Source organism: Salvelinus sp. IW2-2015, unplaced genomic scaffold (assembly GCF_002910315.2).
Source record: "Salvelinus sp. IW2-2015 unplaced genomic scaffold, ASM291031v2 Un_scaffold2829, whole genome shotgun sequence".
Lineage (NCBI taxonomy): Eukaryota > Metazoa > Chordata > Actinopteri > Salmoniformes > Salmonidae > Salvelinus > Salvelinus sp. IW2-2015.
Window position 1 is genome coordinate 269,029 of NW_019944129.1, and position 18,446 is coordinate 287,474.

Below are 18,446 nucleotides of genomic sequence, written 5' to 3' on the forward strand. Positions count from 1 at the left end.
AGCACACACCACACAAACATATTATGTGTTTTGGTGTTTGTTCAGGGTTTCAGAGTTCTGAGGAACTCTGAAGAGACAGAGACAGAGAGAAAACAAAGATAGAAGGACAGAGACAAGATAGAGAGAGAAGAAGAGACAGAGATAGAGACAGAGAGCAGAGACGAAGAAATAGAGACAAGATAGAGACAGAGACAGAAGAGACAAGAGACAGAAACAGAGACAGAGACAAGAGACAGAAATAGAAGACAAAGATAGAGAGAGAACAGAGACAGAAATAGAGACAAAGGTAGAGACAAGGAGACAGAGACAAAGGTGGAGACAGAGATAGAGCAACAGAGACAAGAGACAGAGACAGAAGACAGAGACAAAGATAGAGACAAGATAGAAGATAGAGAAGATAAGACAGAGACAGAGACAGAATAAGACAGAGATAGAGACAGAATAGAACAGAGAACAGAGATAGAGACAGAGATAGAGACAGAGACAGAGACAGGACAGAGACAGAGACAGAGACAGAGATAGAGATAGAGATAGAGACAGAGAACAGAGACAGAAATAGAGAAAAGATAGAGGACAGGATGAGATAGAGCAGAAGATAGATAGAGAGAAGAGACAGAGATAGAAGGACAAAGATAGAGACAAAGATAGAGAAGAGACCGAGACAGAGACAGAGATAGGACAGAGACAGAGACAAGATAGAGACAGAGATAGAGATAGAAGACAGAGACAGAGACACGAGATAGAGACAGAGACAAGATTAGAGACCGCGACAAAGATAGAGACAGAGATAGAGATAGGACAAAGATAGAGACAGAGACAGAGACAGAAATAGAGACAAAGATAGAGACAGAGATAGAGATAGAGACAGAGACAAAGAATAGAGACAGCGATAGAGACAGAGACAAGAACAGAGCAGAGTAGAAGACAGAGACAAAGATTAGAGAACAGAGACAAAGATAGAGACAGAGATAGCAGATAGAAGACAAAGATAGAGACAGAGGAGCAGAGAACGAAATAGAGACAAAGATAGAGACAGAGATAGAGATAGAGACAGAGACAGAGATCGAGATAGAGACAGAAGATCAGAGATAGCGACAGAGACAGAGACAGAAAAATAGAGACAGAGATAGAGATAGCGACAGAGATAGAGATAGAGAACATGAGACAAGATAGAGACAGAGACAGAGATAAGAGACAGAGACAGAGATTAGAGATAGAGACAGAGATAGAGATAGAGACAGAGATAGAGATAGAAGACAGAGACCAAGATAGAGACAGTGACACACACGATAGAGACAGAGATAGAGATAGAGACAAAGATAGAGACCGAGACAGAGACAGAAATAGAGACACCGATAGAGACAGAGAGCAGAGACAGAAGACAGAGACAGAACTAGAGACAACGATAGAGACAGAGACAGAGACAGAGACACAGATAGAGACAGAGACAGAAATAGAACAGAGACAAAAGAATAGAGCACAGAGATAGATGATAGAGACAAAGATAGAGACAGAGATAGAGCTAGAGACAGAGACAGAGATAGAGACAGAAATAAGAGACAGAGACAGAGATACGAGACAGAGATAGAGACAGCGACAGAGACAGAGAAACGCAGAGACAGAGACAGAGACAGAGACAGAGAACTAGAGATAGCAGATAGAGACAGAGACAGAGACCAGAAATAGAGACAAAGATAGAGACAGAGCTAGATGAGACCAGAGATAGATAGCGAGACAGAGACAGAGATAGAGACAAAGATAGAGACAAGATAGAGACACGAGACAGAGACAGAGAACAGAGATGAGACAGAAGACAGAGAAAGATAGAGACAGAGATAGAGATAGAGACAGAGAAGAGACAGAGATAGAGACAGAGGACAAAGATAAAGAGACAGAGACAAGATAGAGACAGAGATAGAGATAAGAGACAAGATAGAGACAGAGACAGAGACAGAATAGAGGAAAAGATAGAGACAGAGATACGAGATTAGAGACAGAGACAAAGATTTAGAGACAGAGTAGAGACAGAGACAGGAGACAAGAGACGAGATAGAGACAGAGACAAAGATAGAGACAGAGACAAAGATAGAGCGAGCTAGAGATAGAGACAAGATAGAGACAGAGACGAAGACAGAAATAGAGACAAAGATAGAGACAGAGATAGAGGGATAGAGACAGAGACAGAGATAGAGATAGAGAACAGAGATAGAGATAGAAGACAGAGCCAAGACAGAAATAGAGACAAAGAGCTCGAGATAGAGACAGAGATAGAGATAGAGACAGAGACAAAGATAGAGACAGAGGACAGAGATAGAGACAGCGACAGAGATAAGATAGAGACAGAGATACGAGATAGAGACAGAGAAGAGATAGAGACAGAGACAAAGATAGAGACAGAGACAAAGCAATAGAGACAGAGAATAGAGATAGAGAACAAAGATAGAGACAGAGACAGAGACTGAGAAATAGAGACAAGATAGAGACAGAGACGAGACACGAGACAGAGACAGAAATAGAGACAAAGATAGAGACAGAGACACGAGACAGAGACAGAGAAGAGACAGAGAGCAGAGACAGAGGATAGAGACATACGAGACAAAGGGTAGAGACAGAGATAAGATAGAGACAGAGATAGATAGGAGAGACAGAGACAGAAATCAGAGACAAAGATAGAGACAAAGATACGAGCAGAGACAGAGACAGAAATAGAGACAGAGACAAAGATAGAGACACGAGATAGAGATAGAGACAAGAATTAGAGACAGAGATAGAAGATAGCGACAGAGATAGATAGAGAGACAGAGACAGAAATAGAGACAAAGCTACGAGACAAAGATGAGACAGAGACAGAGACAGAGACAGAGACAGAGCCAGAGATAGAGAACAAAGATAGAGACAGAGACAGAGGACAGAGACGAGACAGAGACAGAAGAAGAGCTAGAGACAGAGACCAGCGACAAGCGACAAAAGATAGAGACAGAGATAGAGATAGAGACAAGATAGAGACAGAAGACAGAGACAGAGATAGATAGAGGAGACAGAGATAGAGATAGAACCAAAGATAGAGACAGAGACGAGACAGAGATCGATAGAGAGACAGAAGACAGAAATAAGAGGACAAAGCATAGAGATAGAGAAACAGAGACAGAGACAGAGACAGAGACAGAGACATGAGACAGAGATAATAGAGAGACAGAGGATAGAGATACGCAAGACAGAGACAGAGACAGAGATAGATAGCAGAGACCAGAGACAGAAATAGAGACAAAGATAGAGATAGAGACAGAGACAGAGACAGAGACAGAAGCCAGAGAGCAGAGACCAGAGACAGAGAGACAGAGAGGCAGAGACCAGAGACAGAGACAGAGACACGAGACAGAGCCAGAGACAGAGACAGAGACAGAGCAGGCAGAGACAGATTACAGAGAGACAGAGAGGCAGAGACGAGACAGAGAACAGAGACGACGACAGAGACAGAGAGACAGAAGAGACAGAGAACAGAGCCAGAGACAGAAAAAGGGACAGGGGGAAACCCAGAGAAAAAAAAACAGAGAGGCAGAGATGCAGAGACAGAGACAGAGACAGAGACCAGAAAGGTTGGAGGACGGAGGCGGAGACGGAGACACGAGACAGAGACAGAGACAGAGACAGAGACAGAGACAGAGACAGAGACAGAGACAGAGACAAGAGACAGAGACAGAGAGACAGAGAAAGAGACAGAGACAAGAGGAGGTGGAGGCGAGGCGGAGACGGAGACGGAGACGGAGACAGAGACAGAGACAGAGACAGAGACAGAGAACAGAGCCAGAGAAGAGACATGAGACAGAGACAGAGACAGAAGAAGAGACACGAGACAGAGACAGAGACAGAGACAAGAGACGAGAGACGGAGACGGAGACGGAGACGGAGAACGGAGACGGAGAACGGAGACAGAGACAGAGACAGAGACAGAAAGACAGAGACAGAGACAGAGAGCAGAGACAGAGAAGGCAGAGACAGAGACAGAGAACAGAGAACAGAGACAGAGACAGAGACAGAGAGACAGAGACATAGACAGAGACAGAGAGAGACAGAGAGGTGAGGCGGAGGCGGAGGCGGAGACGGAGACAGAGACAGAGACAGAGACAGAGACAAGAGACAGAGACAGAGACAGAGACAGAGACAGAGAACAAGAGACAGAGACAGAGACAGAGACAGAGACAGAGACAGAGACAGAGAACAGAGACAGAGACAGAACAGAGCCAGAGACAGAGACAGAGACAGAGACAGAGCCGAGACAAGAGAGACGGAGACGGAGAGGAGACGGAGAGCGGAGACGGAGACGGAGACAGAGACAGAGAACAGAGACAGTAGACAGAGACAGAGCAGAGACAGAGACAGAGCCAGAAGACAGAGACAGAGACAGAGACAGAGACAGAGGGCAAGAGACAGAGACAGAGAGACGAGAACCGAGACAGAGACAGAGAGACCGAGAGAACAGAGACAGAGAAGAACAGAGAGACAGAAAGACAGAGAGAGCAGAGAGACAGAGACAGAGAGACAGAGACGCAGAGACAGAGAGACAGAGACGAGACAGAGAGACAGAGACAGAGACAGAGACAGAGACAGAGAGACAGAGACAGAGACAGAAGACAGAACACTTATTATGGAAGAAAGTAGGGAGATGGACGCAGGACCAGAAATCGCCTGGGGATATCAACACACCGGCCCATTATTTCCTTGAAATAAAAACGATAATGGCTCAATTGATCAGCTCATCTGACATTTTTGTCCAAACTGCCTCTGGCCAATTTCTGGATAAAAGGTTCTCATGCCTTTTATTTCCAGACGAGGAGACAAGTAGATTTTCTGTGCCCGTTCAAGTCCCCAGTTAACATGGTCCTGGGTCTATGGGGAAATTTACACAAGAGCCCATGACCTAACTAACTCAGTTCGCCTCAGCCACAGTTAGGACTAGGCCTACCTCCTGATCTTTTCCCGCCCCGTTGATTTTAAGGGTGTAATTATTATATAACTTTATTATCTATTGTACTGGCTGTGTGGGAGAGTGAGGGGATAGAGGCTGGAAGAAGGAGGCTGGACGGTCAGCACATCTTTGTCTCTCTCTCCCTTTTCTTTCACATCTCTTTCCTATCTTCCCTCTCTCTCGCTCTCTCTCTGTCTTTCTCACATGTGGTTATTAGCGCAGAGCAAACAAGAAGTGGGACAGATTGTGGACACACACACACAAGGTCGTCCTTTGAAAGGCGATTTATGCGAAAGTGTTTTGGTCAGCCTCCCTTGCCCCTAAACTGCTACCACGGCAGCAGCTTTGGAAACTTGATGCAGCGGGCTCTGCAGATCTCTCTCCGTCTCTCTCTTCTGCCCACACACACACACACACACACACACACCCCACACACTAACACACACACCACACACACACACACACAACACACACACACACACACACAACACACAACAAACACACCACAACACACACACACATCACACACACACACACACACACACACACAACACACAACACGGTGTTTACTGCTTTGGAAGGTGGCTGGCACCACACCCGAACAGGTGGATCCCAGATGTGAAGTAATAGAAAACTGTTATGTAACTTCCGCAAAGTGTTTGATGTGTGTGATACTTAAGAGGAGGATGGAGAGGGAGGATGACAGAGGAAGAGGCGGGAAGGGTGTGACAGTGTAACAGTAGCAGGAATGTAGCCAGCGTTATGACCATCGTAGCCTGAGTAACCTGCTCCCTCATTCATCAGGAGAGATGGTAGAAGGTGTAGTAGTGTTTTTTGTTGTCTGTCAGTAACTCAGTGAGTATGTTGTTCCCAGGTCTCCACAGAGAGATCGAGAACAGTGCCATCTCCTGCTCTGGAGGCGTACGTATCGGCCACCACTGGGACCGTAGAAAGCAGATAACGTCTCGAGAAAGAGAGAGAGAGAGAGAGAGAGAGAGAGAGAGAAGAGAAGAGAGAGAGAGAGAGAGAGAGAGAGAGAGAGAGAGAGAGAGAGAGAGAAGAGAGAGAGAGAGACTGTTGAGACTGGTGTTTTGCGGGTACTATTTAATGCAGCTGCCGTTTTGCAGGACTTTGTGAAATGTCTGTTTTTCTCAACTAGACCTCCAATGTACTTATCCTCTTGCTCAGTTGTGCACGCGGGGCCTCCCACTCCTCTTTCTATTCTGGTTAGAGCCAGTTTGGCGCTGTTCTGTGTAGGGAGTAGTAACAGCGTTGTATGAGATCTTCAGTTTCTTGGCAATTTCTCACATGGAATAGTTCATTTCTCAGAACAAGAATTAGACTGATGATTTTCAGAACCAAAGTTATTGGTTTCTGTCCATTTTTGAAGACCTGTAATCGAACCCACAAATGCTGATCTCCCAGATACTCAACTAGTCTAAAGGCCAGTTTTTTAGTGCTTCTTTAATTAGCACAACAGTTTTCAGCTATGCTAAACATGATTGCAAAAGGGTTTTCTATATGATCAATTAAGCCTTTTAAAATGCTAAACTTGGATTAGCTCACCAACGTGCAAAATTCGAACAAGGAGTGAATGGTTGTTGATATGGGACTCCTGTACCCTTTGGTAGATATTCCATTAAAAAATCATGCCGTTTCCAAGCTACAAATAGTCAATTTACAAATGAACACATGTCTACACTGTATTTCTGATCAATTTGTGTCATTTTTAATGGACAGAAACCAGTGCTTTCTTTCCAAAACAAGGACATTTCTAAGTGACCCCAGAAATTTTGAACGGTAGTGTATATAAAATTCGCAAAAAAGAAACTCTCACTGTCATGCGTTATTTTCAGCAAACTTAACGTGTGTAAATATTTGGTATGAACATAACCAGATTCAACAACTGAGACATAAACTGAACAAGTTCCACAGACATGTGATAACCAGAATGGAATAATGTTGTCCTGAACAAAAGGAGGGGTCCAAATTCCAAAGTGACAGTCAGATTTCTGGTGTGGCCACCAGCTGCATTAAAGTTACTGCAGTGCATCCTCCTGCCTCATGGACGCACCAGGTTTGCCAAAGTTTCTTGCTGTTGAGATGTTACCCACTCTTCCAAAGGCTCCTGCCAAGTTCCCAACATTTCTGCGGGATGGCCCAGCCTCACCCTCCCGATCCAACAGTCCCAGATTGTGCTCAAGTGGGATTGAGATCCGGGCCTTCGCTGGCCATGGCAGAACAGTGACATTTCCTGTCTGCAGGAAATCACACAAAGAACGAGCAGTATGGCTGGTGGCATTGTCATGCTGGAAGGCTCCATGTCAAGATGAAAAGCCTGCCGGAAGGGTACCACATGAGGGAGGAGGTTGTCTTTTCCCTGTAATGCACAGCTTTGAGATTGCGCAATCGACAACAACGCTCAGCCCGATGATACTGTGACACACCGCCCCAGACGCCGTGACAGACCCTCCACCTCCAAATCGATCCGCTCCAGAGTACAGGACTCGGCTGTAACGCTTATTCCTTCGACGATAAACGCGAATCCGACCATCACACTGGGTGAGACAAAAACCGCGACTCGTCAGTGAGAGCACTTTTTGCCAGTCCTGTCTGGTCCAGCGACGGTGCGTTTTGTTGGCCATAGGCGACGTTTGTTGCCGTGATGTCTGGTTGAACCTGCCTTACAACAGGCCTACAAGCCCTCAAGTCAGCCCTCTCTCAGCCTATTGCGAACAGTCTGAGGCACTGATGGAGGGATTGGTGCGTCCGGTATAACCGGGCAGTTGTTTGTTGCATCCGTACTGTTCTTCGCAGGTGTGATGTTCGGATGTACCGATCTGTGCAGGTGTTGTTACAACGTGGTTCTGCCACTGCGAGGACGATCAGCTATCCGTCCTGTCTCACCACTTTAGCGCTGTCTTAGGCGTTCACAGTACATTGCAATTTATTGCTCTGGCCACAATCTGCAAGTCCTCATGCCTCCTTGCCGCATGCCTAAAAGGTACGTTCACGCGATAAGCAGGGACTGGGCATCTTTCTTGTTGGTGTTTTTCAGAGTCCAGTAGAAAGGCCTGCTTTAGTGTCCTAAGTTTCAACTGTGACTAAATTGGCTACCGTCTGTAAGCTGTTAGTGTCTTAATGACCGTTCCATCAGGTGCATGTTTCATTAATTGTTCATGGTTCATTTGAACAAGTATGGGAAACAATGTTTTAAAAACTTTACAAGAATATCTGTGAAGTTTATTTGGATTTTTACGAATTATATTTGAAAGACACAGGTCCTGAAAAAGGGACGTTTTCTTTTTTTTGCTGAAGTTTAATTTACTCAAAACATTATAATGGGTTCCCGGGTATCTGGAAATAATGATACAGAAATTACATTGATTTAGAGCCACTTAATCTATCTTGTCTCTATTCTTCTCTGTTCTTCCTCTTGTGGTGTGTGTGTGTGTGTGTGTGTGTGTGTGTGTGTGTGTGTGTCATTGATGAAGATCCAATCTAATTATACTAGTCTGATAAAGCTGAGTGTGTGTGTGTGGGGGAAGTTGCTGTTGCACACTGACTGGAAGTCCCTCTCTGCCCCCACCATTGTTGCGCTGCTATTTCTCTCTGCATTCAAATCAAAACAAATTGTATTTAGCAGATGTTATTACGGGTGTAGCTCCAACAGTGCAGTAGTATCTAACAATTCACATCAAATCACACAAATCTTAAAGTAAAGGAATATTAGGCGAGCTATGTCTGAGTGGCTTGGACTATGTTGTTGAAGGCTGAGCTGTAGTCAATGAACAACATTCTTACATAGGTATTCCTCTTGTCCAGATGGGATAGGGCAGTATGATGGCGATTGAATAATCTGTGGCTCTATTGGGGCGGTAAGCAAATTGAAGTGGGTCTAGGGTTTCAGGCAAGGTGGAGGTGTTATGATCCTTGACTAGCCTCTCAAAGCACTTCATGATGACAGAAGTGAGTGCTACGGGGCGATAGTCATTTAGTTCAGTTACCTTTGCTTTCTTGGGTACATGAACTATGATAGACAACTTGAAGCAAGTGGGGACAGCTGACTGGGATAGGGAGAGATTGAATATGTCCGTAAACACTCCAGCCAGTTGGTCTGTGCATGCTCTGAGGACGCGGCTAGGGATACCGTCTTGGCCAGCAGCCTTGCGAGGGTTAACACCCTTACGTCTTACTCACGTCGGCCATGGAGAACGAGAGCCCACAGTCCTTGGGAGCGGACTGCGTCGGTGGCACTGTGTTATCCTCAAAGCGGGCGAAGAAGATGTTTAGCTTGTCCGGAAGCAAGATGTCGGCGTCCGTGACGTGGCTGGTTTTCCCCTGCCACATATACTACCGTTCAAAGGTTTGGGGTCACTTAGAAATGTCCTTGTTTTTGAAAGAAAAGCACATTTTTTGTCCATTAAAATAATATCAAATTGATCAGAAATACAGTGTAGACATTGTTAATGTTGTAAATGACTATTGTAGCTGGAAACAGCTGATCATTAGAAAACCCTTTTGCCCACAAACACCAGTCTCAATGTCAACAGTGAAGAGGCGACTCCGGGATGCTGGCAGAGTTCCTCTGTCCAGTGTCTGTGTTCTTTTGCACATCTTAATCTTTTATTTTTATTGGCCAGTCTGAGATATGGCTTTTCTTTGCAACTCTGCCTAGAAGGCCAGCATCCCGGAGTCGCCTCTTCACTGTTGACGTTGCGACTGAGACGGGTACTATTTAATGAAGTTACCTGTTGAGGACTTGTGAGGCTTCTGTTTCTCAAACTAGACACTCGAATGTACTTGTCCTCTTGCTCAGTTGTGCACCTGGGGCCTCCACTCCTCTTTCTATTCTGGTTAGAGACAGTTTGCGCTGTTCTGTGAAGGGAGTAGTACATAGTGTTGTACGAGATCTTAGGTTTCTTGGCAATTTCTCGCATGGAATAGAGCCTTCGATTTCTCCGAGAACAAAGAGTAGACTGACGAGTTTCAGGAAGACGCCTTTGGTTTTGGCCGTTTGTTGAGCCTGTGTAATCGAACCCACCAATGCTGAGCTCCAGATACCCAACCTCGTCTAAGAAGAGGCCATTATTGCTGTCTTAATATTGCACCAACAGTTTTCACGCTATGCTAACATGATTGCAAAAGGGTTTTCTAATGGATTGCAATTAACCTTTTAAAATGATAAACTTGGATTAGCTCACACAAGTGCCAATCGAACATAGGAGTGCATGGTTTGATGAATTGGCCTCTGTACGCCTACGTAGATAGTTCCATAAAAATCAGCTGTTTCCAGCTACAATAGTCATTACAACATTAGCGAGATGTCTGCACTGTAGTTCTGATCAATTATGTTATGTAATGGGCAAAAAAATTAGCTTTTCCTTTCAAAAACAAAGGACCGAGTGTCGGTCAAGTGACCCCCAAACGTTTGAACGTAGTGTACGTCCCATGTGTCGTTCTCCACAACTACCAGTAACAACCGTTGGAGGAGTGTGTGTGTGTGTTTCATGGGTTGATTACTGTGTGTGTGTGGTTTGTGTGTGCTGTGTGGTGTGTGTGTGGTGTGTGTGTGTCTTAAGTGTGCTTGTGTGTGTGTGCTCCTTGTCCGTCATAAAACTGCCAAACGATCCGTGTGTGGTGTGTGTGTGTGTGTGTTGTGTGTCGTGGTGCCCGTGCGTGCAGTGCGTGACGTTGTGATAGAGGACGTTAGACACTCAGTCAGAGCTCACCATTGATTGTTGCCAGTTTAGCTTCATTTTCCCACAGAGAGTTCTCAACAGCGTTGGAAACCCCAAACATGACTACACACACACAGCCTAACCTGTCGTGGAGAACGAAAAGACGACCAGTCTTTCTGCCTGGGGTCTGACCTTGGGGACTGTTTGGCTCACTCTGACGTGTTGTTAGTGGACATGCAAGAGAGAGAGAGGAGAGAGAGAAGAAGAGAGAGAGAGTGGAGAGAGAGCAAGAAAGGAGAGAGAAAGAGTGAGAAGAGAGGAGGAGAGAGGAGAGAGAGAGAGAGAGAGAGAGAAGACGAGAGAGAGAGAGAGGAGAGAGAAGAGAGGAGAGAGAGAGGGAAAGAGAGAAGAAGAAAGAGGAATGGAGAGAGATAGAGAAGAGGAGATAGAAGAAGAGAGAGAGAGAGAGAGAGAGGAGAGAGAGAGAGAAAGGAGAGAGAGAGGAGAGAAAGAGAGAGGGAGAGAAGGAAGAGAGAGAGAGAGAGAGAGAGAGAGAGAGAGAGAGAACGAGATGGATGGATGGAAGAGAGAGAGAGAGAGAGAGGAACGAGAGTGGAGACAGAGAGAGAGAACGAGAGGGAGAGAGAGAGAGAGAACAGAGATGAGGAGAGAGAGAGAGAGAGAAGAGAGAGACGAGCGAGAAGCGTTGGGGGAATGCAACAGTTAATTGACTTACTGGATTCAAGTTCCTTTACTGGTTACATCTATAGTGGAAAGGAATGTCACACCAAGTACTTGCCAGAAGATAGCGAGAGTTAAAGAGGAAATCCACTAGTCCAAAATAACACTCACTGATTGACATATGCAATCACTGAGCTTGAATTCTGCGGTGCCTCATGCTAATAGTCCATGCGTTGCGAAATGTTCGAAACTACTTCAAATGTCCTCACGCAAAACCTCAGTTTCAGACTTTATAAATGCGGATCAATGTAATGGTCAGACTCTCTTTTACTCATTCTAAGCCTCTCGAAGTGCTCCCTACAGGACAACGTACTCGACAACGTTCCCATTGACATGTACTCTTACTTGAATACTGACCACTCTCCAATTGACACGGATGTAGAAGTCTGGTATCGATGTCATAAAGATACTCTGAAGAGGTAGAGTTTCTGAGTGATATTTCTGAAAGGCGGGCCGGAGACGTCTGCTGTCCTAGGCCTTCAGCGGCGAGGTTCACCCATTGGCGGTGCGCAGACGAGAAGAGCTTGTACTGGACTGAGCGGGAGCGCCCTCGCTTGACAAGGGTGTGGAGGGCCAAGAGACAGAATAGGCACGAAAGTGAACTGTATTGGTGCAGGGTTGGGATAGCCCTGACGAGGGAGGGCAGTCCTCTTACTGCTCCGGTAGGCCAGGTTCCCATGAGTCTTCAGGATGCAAGCTTGACTGGAAGAACAGTGGAGTCTTGTGACGAGGAGTGCGAAGGGATGACAATAAGGACAAGCTGTTGGGCAAGGCCCCTCTCAACACCGAGCAAAGGAACTGCAGCTTTGGCTGGATAAGTTGCAGATTCACATAAAAATTTGGCACAAAATTTAAAGGTATGTTTTCAGACAAAAATCTTCTCCTTGCCTTTCCTTCTCCCCGCCTTGATTGGTGACATAGCCTAATATAGACGCAAGCATCAGAGTCAACTGCACCTGTTGAACACCTGCAACAGAGCGTTGAGATTTGTAGTAGGTTGCAAACCCCTCCCACATCACTCTTATTGGATCAGAAGTTCCGGTGGCCCTTCCTAGTACCACAGCAGGAACATGCTTTCTTTCTAAGACGTACGGTAAACATCCGCTGTACCTCTGTCTGACCACGTCCGACTTCTATAACCCAGCTAGCGACTGATTTCAAATTGCATTCTGTCAAGTTGTTAAGCGTTCTCCTCCTTGGAACAGAGTTGAACCCAGTGGATACTGATTTAATACTGCTGCATGGTATTGACCAGGGTTTTCCGTAGATGATGTGTGAGTGAATAGGGGTGTGTTTCTTGAACTCCCCACTCTCATGAGGAAACAGAATTCCCCTTTAAAAACATGTTTCCCAACCAACTCACTCGTTTTAGATCAGAGAAACACCTGCCAGTGTCTTGCATTTCTGGCCACACTCCCTCCTTCTCGTTACCCTTCTCTCATACTCTTTTTATCCCTTCTCTGTTATCCCTCTCTCCATACCTCTTTTTATCCCTACTTCAGTCCTCTCTCTCTCTTCTCTCTTCTCTCTCCTCTTCTCTCTCCTCTCTCTCTCTCTCCTCTCTCTCTCTCTCTCTCTCTCTCTCTCGTCTCTCTCTCTCTCTCTCTCCCTCTCTCCTCTCCTCCTTCAACCCCTTCATCCATCCCTCTCCTCTGGTCATCCCTCTCTCTATCCCTCCTCCACTAGACCTCTACCCCAGTGCTGAGAACAAAGCTCCCTGTCATCCAGACTACATCCTGTCTCTGTTGGAAGAGTTGACTCTAATTCTCCCCCCTCTCTCTCTCTTTCTCGCTCTCTCTCTCTTTCTCGCTCTCTACTCAATTACAATTCAATTTAAATGTAAGGGCTTTATTGGCATTGGAAACATATAAATAAATAATATAAATAAAAATAAATAAGCATAAATATGGGTTGTATTTACAATGGTGTTTCTTCTTCACTGGTTGACCTTTTCTTGTGGCAACAGGTCACAAATCTTGCTGCTGTGATGGCACACTGTGGTATTTTACCTAGTAGGTATGGGAGTTGATCAAAATTGGGTTTGTTTTCTAATTCTTTGTGGATCTGAGTAAACTGAGGGAAATATGTGTCTCTAATATGGTCATATATTTGGCAGGAGGTTAGGAAGTGCAGCTCAGTTTCCACCTCATTTTGTGGGCAGTGTGCACATAGCCTGTCTTCTCTTGAGAGCCAGGTCTGCCTATGGTGGCCTTTCTCAATAGCAAGGCTATGCTCACTGAGTCTGTACATAGTCAAAGCTTACCTTAATTTTGGGTCAGTGACAGTGGGCAGGTATTCTGCCACTGTGTGCTCTCTGTTAAGGACCAAATTGCATTCTAGTTTGCACAGTTTTCTGGGGTCAAGTAATGGTCTTTTTGTTTTCTCATGATTTGCTTGACTGTGTCTAAATGTGTAGCTTTCCTGGGGCTCTGTGGAGTCTGTTTGTGTTTGTGAACAGTTCCCCAGGACCAGCTTGCATAGGGGACACTTCTCCAGGTTTATTTCAAATGTTATTTGTCACATGTGCTGTGCTAACAGGTGTAGTAGACCTTACAGTGAATTGCTTACTTACAAGCCCTTAACCAACAATGCTCGTTATATTATATAACTGTACATATATTATGTTATATATTAAGAAAATAAGTGTTAAGTAAAACATGTATAAGAAAAAAATAAAAAATAAAAGTAACAAATAATTGAAGAGCAGTAAAATAACAATAACAAGGCTATATACAGGGGGTACCGGTACAGAGTCACCGGTTAGTCGAGGTAATTGTGGTAAGATGTACATAGAGGTAGAGTTAAAGTGACTATGCATAGATAATAAACAAGTACAGGCAGCAGTGTAAGGGAGGGGGGGGGCAATGCAATCTGGGTAGCCATTTCATTAGCTGTTCAGGAGTCTTATGGCTTGGGGTAGAAGCTGTTAAGAATGTTTTGGACCTAAACATGGCGCTCCGGTACCGCTTGCCGTGCAGTATCAGAGAGAACAGTCTATGACTAGAGTGGCTGGAGTCTTTTTAGGCTTCTCTCTGACACCGCCTGGTATAGAGGTCTGGATGGCAGGAAGCTTGGCCCAGTGATGTACTGGGCCGTACGCACTAACCTTTGTAGTGCTTGCAGTCGGAGGCTGAGCAGTGCCATACCAGGCGGTGATGCAACCAGTCAGGATGCTCTTGATGGTGCAGCTGTAGAACTTTTTGAGGGTCTGAGGACCCATGCCAAATCTTTTCAGTCTCCTGAGGGGGAATAGGTTTTGTCGTGCCCTCTCCACGACTGTCTTGGTGTGTTTGGACCATGATAGTTGGTTGTTGATGTGGACACCAAGGAACTTGAAGCTCTCAACCTGCTCCACTACAGCCCCGTCGATGAGAATGGGGGCATGCTCGGTCCTCCTTTTCCTGTAGTTCACAATCATCTCCTTTGTCTTGATCACATTGAGGGAGAGGTTGTTGTCCTGGCACCACATGGCAAGGTCTCTGACCTCCTCCCTATAGCCTGTCTCATTGTTGTCGGTGATCAGGCCTATCACTGTTGTGTCATCTGCAAACTTAATGATGGTGTTTGAGTCGTGCCTGGCCATGCAGTCATGAGTGAACAGGGAGTACAGGAGGGGACTGAGCACACACCCCTGAGAGGCCTTCATGTTGAGGATCAGCGTGGCGGATGTGTTGTTACCTACCCTTACCACATGGAGGGGCCCCATCAGGAAGTCCAGGATCCAGTTGCAGAGGGAGGTGGTTAGCTTCAGGGTCCTTTGCTTAGAGGTGAGCTTTGAGGGCACTATGGTGTTATACGCTGAGCTGTAGTCAATGAATAGCATTCTCACATAGGTGTTCCTTTTGTCCAGGTTGGAAACGGCAGTGTGGAGTGCAATAGAGTTTGCATCATCTGTGGATCTATTAGGGCGGTATGCAAATTGGAGTGGGTCTAGGGTTTCTGGGATAATGGTGTTAATGTGAGCCATGACCAGCCTTTCAAAGCACTTCATGGCTACAGATGTGAGTGCTACGGGTCGGTAGTCATTTAGGCAGGTTACCTTAGTGTTCTTGGGCACAGGGACTATGGTGGTCTGCTTGAAACACGTTGGCATTACAGACTCAGTCAGGGACAGGTTGAAAATGTCAGTGAAAACACTTGCCAGTTGGTGAGCGCATGCTCGGAGTACAATTCCTGGTAATCCGTCTGGCCCTGCGGCCTTGTGAATGTTGACCTGTTTAAAGGTCTTACTCACATCGGCTACGGAGAGCGTGATCACACAGTCATCCGGAACAGCTGATGCTCTCATGCATGTTTCAGTGTTACTTGCCTCGAAGCGAGCATAGAAGTGATTTAGCTTGTCTGGTAGGCTCGCGTCACTGGGCAGCTTGCGGCTTTGCTTCCCTTTGTAGTCTGTAATAGTTTACCAGCCCTACCACATTCGAAGAGCGTCGGAGCCAGTGTAGTATGATTCAATCTTAGTCCTGTATTGATGCTTTGCCTGTTTGATGGTTCGTCGAAGGCATAGCGGGATTTCTTATAAGCTTCCAGGTTAGAGTCTCGCTCTTTGAAAGCAGCAGCTCTACCCTTTAGCTCAGTGCGAATGTTGCCTGTAATCCATGGCTTCTGGTTGGGGTATGTACATACAGTCACTGTGGGGACGATGTCATCGATGCACTTATTGATGAAGCCAGTGACTGATGTAGTATACTCCTCAATGCCATCGGAAGAATCCCAGAACATATTCCAGTCTGTGCTAGCAACACAGTCCTGTAGCTTAGCATCTGCTTCATCTGACCACTTTTTTATTGATCAGTCACTGGTGCTTCCTGCTTTAGACTTTTGCTTGTAAGCAGGAATCAGGAGGATAGAATTATGGTCAGATTTGCCAAATGGAGGGCAAAGGAGAGCTTTGTACTGATCTCTGTGTGTGGAGTAAAGGTGGTCTAAAGTTTCTTTCCTTCTAGTTGCACATTTAACATGCTGGTAGAAATGAGGTAAAACTGATTTAAGTTTCCCTGCATTAAAGTCCCCGGCCACTAGGAGTGCCGCTTATGGATGAGCGTCTTCCTGTTTGCTTATGTCCGTATACAGCTCATTGAGTGCGGTCTTAATGCCAGCATCGGTTTGTGGTGATAAATAGACAGCTACGAAGAATATAGATGAAAGCTCTCTTGGTAAATATTGTGGTCTACAGCTTATCATGAGATACTCTACCTCAGGCGAGGAAAACCTTGAGACTTCCTTAGATTTCGTGCACCAGGTGTTGTTTACAAATATACATAGACCGCCAACCCTTGTCTTACCAGAGGCTGCTGTTCTATCCTGCCAAAAAAGCGTAAAACCTGCCATCTGTATGTTATTCATGTCGTTGTTCAGCTACGACTCGTGGAACATAAGATATGACAGTTTTTAATGTCCCGTTGGTTTTATATATGTGCTCGTAGTTCATCTATTTTATTATCCAATGATTATATGTTGGCTAATAGGACAGATGGTGAAGGCAGATGACCCACTCACCGTCGGATCCTTACAAGGCACCCAGACCCCGATATCTTCGTCTCTTTCTCCTGTGAATGACGGGGATGAGGGGCTTGTCGGGTGTCTGAAGTAAATCCTTCGCGTCCGACTTGTTAAAAAAAAAATCTTCTTCCTGTACGAGGTGAGTAATCGCTGTCCTGATATCTATAAGCTATTTTCGGTCATAAGACACRGTGGCAGAAACATTATSTACAAAATAAGTTACAAATAACACAAAAAACACACACAATAGCACAATTGCTTAGGGGACCGTAAAACGACAGCCATCTCCTCCTGCGCCATTCCTTGGCGTGATGGCTTTGCTATGGATGGTTTGGGAATTGCTTCCTTTTAGGAGGTTATAGAATTGAACGGTTCTTTTCTGGATTTTGATCATTAGCGGGTATCGGCCTTTCCCTTTCTCTACTCTCTCTGTCTAAATAACGTAGGTCCACACACGTTTGGTTTCCTTTGGAAATCCCAATCTACTGATTCAGGAGGACTTTACTGAGAGACATTGCCATAATACCCCCGATAGTAAAGTTTAYATCAAAGGAAGCAAACAAATGTAATTAGGCATAGGACATGAATAAAGGTTAAGTTAAGGTTAGGTATGGTTTCATAATAGATTCCTGGTATTGTTTCAGTGAGGTTAAGGCAAGGGTTAGAGTTAGGGAGAGGCATAAAAGGTAGCATTGGGTTAGCGTACCGACCGGCCGCCGCAATTCATTTGCTGCCGGTTAAATATACACTGCCTGTATAAAATGATAATAATGATTCTAATGATAATATTAATAAATGCTAATAAAATGCTCTTGTAGTATTTCCTCAGAGGCCGATCTGTCTCATATACTGTAGTAATACACACTGGCTTGTGAGAATGGAGGATGTAGGCTGGTTGTATATGTATGGATACAGAACTATAGGAGCAACACCTGTGTGCGTGATGTGTGTCTCTCACTTTCTCTCTCTCTCACTTTCTCCTCTTTCATTTTTCTCTCACTTTCCTCTCTTCTCACTTCTCCCTCTCATTTCTCTCTCTCTCTCTCTCTCTCTCTCTCTCTCTCTCTCTCTCTCTCTCCTCTCTCTCTCTCTCTCTCTCTCTCTCTCTCCTCTCCTCTCTCTCTCCTCTCTCTATATTCCAGGTCAAAGAGTCACACTCAAATCAAATCAAATCAAATTTATTATCACATACACATGTTAGCAGATGTTAATGCGAGTGTAGCGAAATGCTTGTGCTTCTATTCCGACAATGCAGTAATAACCAAACTAATCTAACCTAACAATTCCACGCTACTACCTTACGACACACACACAAGTGTGAAGGAGAAAGAATTACATAAAGATATATGGATGAGTGTGTACAGAACGGCATGGCAGATCATAGATGGTATAGATACGGTATATACATATAGATGATACTGTAGGGTATGTAAACATAAAGGGCATAGTTTTAAAGTGGCTAGTGTACATGTATTGCATAAAGTGCAAGATGCAGTAGATGATATAGAGTACAGTAATACATATGAGAGGTAATGTAGGTATTAAACATTGTATTA

At 45.1% G+C, this 18,446-nt stretch overlaps 1 protein-coding gene across 1 annotated transcript in view; it reads right to left on the reverse strand.

Moving 5' to 3' along the window:
* nradd (neurotrophin receptor associated death domain) overlaps positions 1-15,211 on the reverse strand; it is a 37,866-nt gene extending 22,655 nt beyond the window's left edge. Inside the window, 1 exon segment of the mRNA XM_070440687.1 lies at positions 15,077-15,211. Within this exon segment, the coding sequence (XP_070296788.1) occupies positions 15,077-15,211 (135 nt within the window).
* Positions 15,212-18,446: the final 3,235 nt, after the last annotated feature.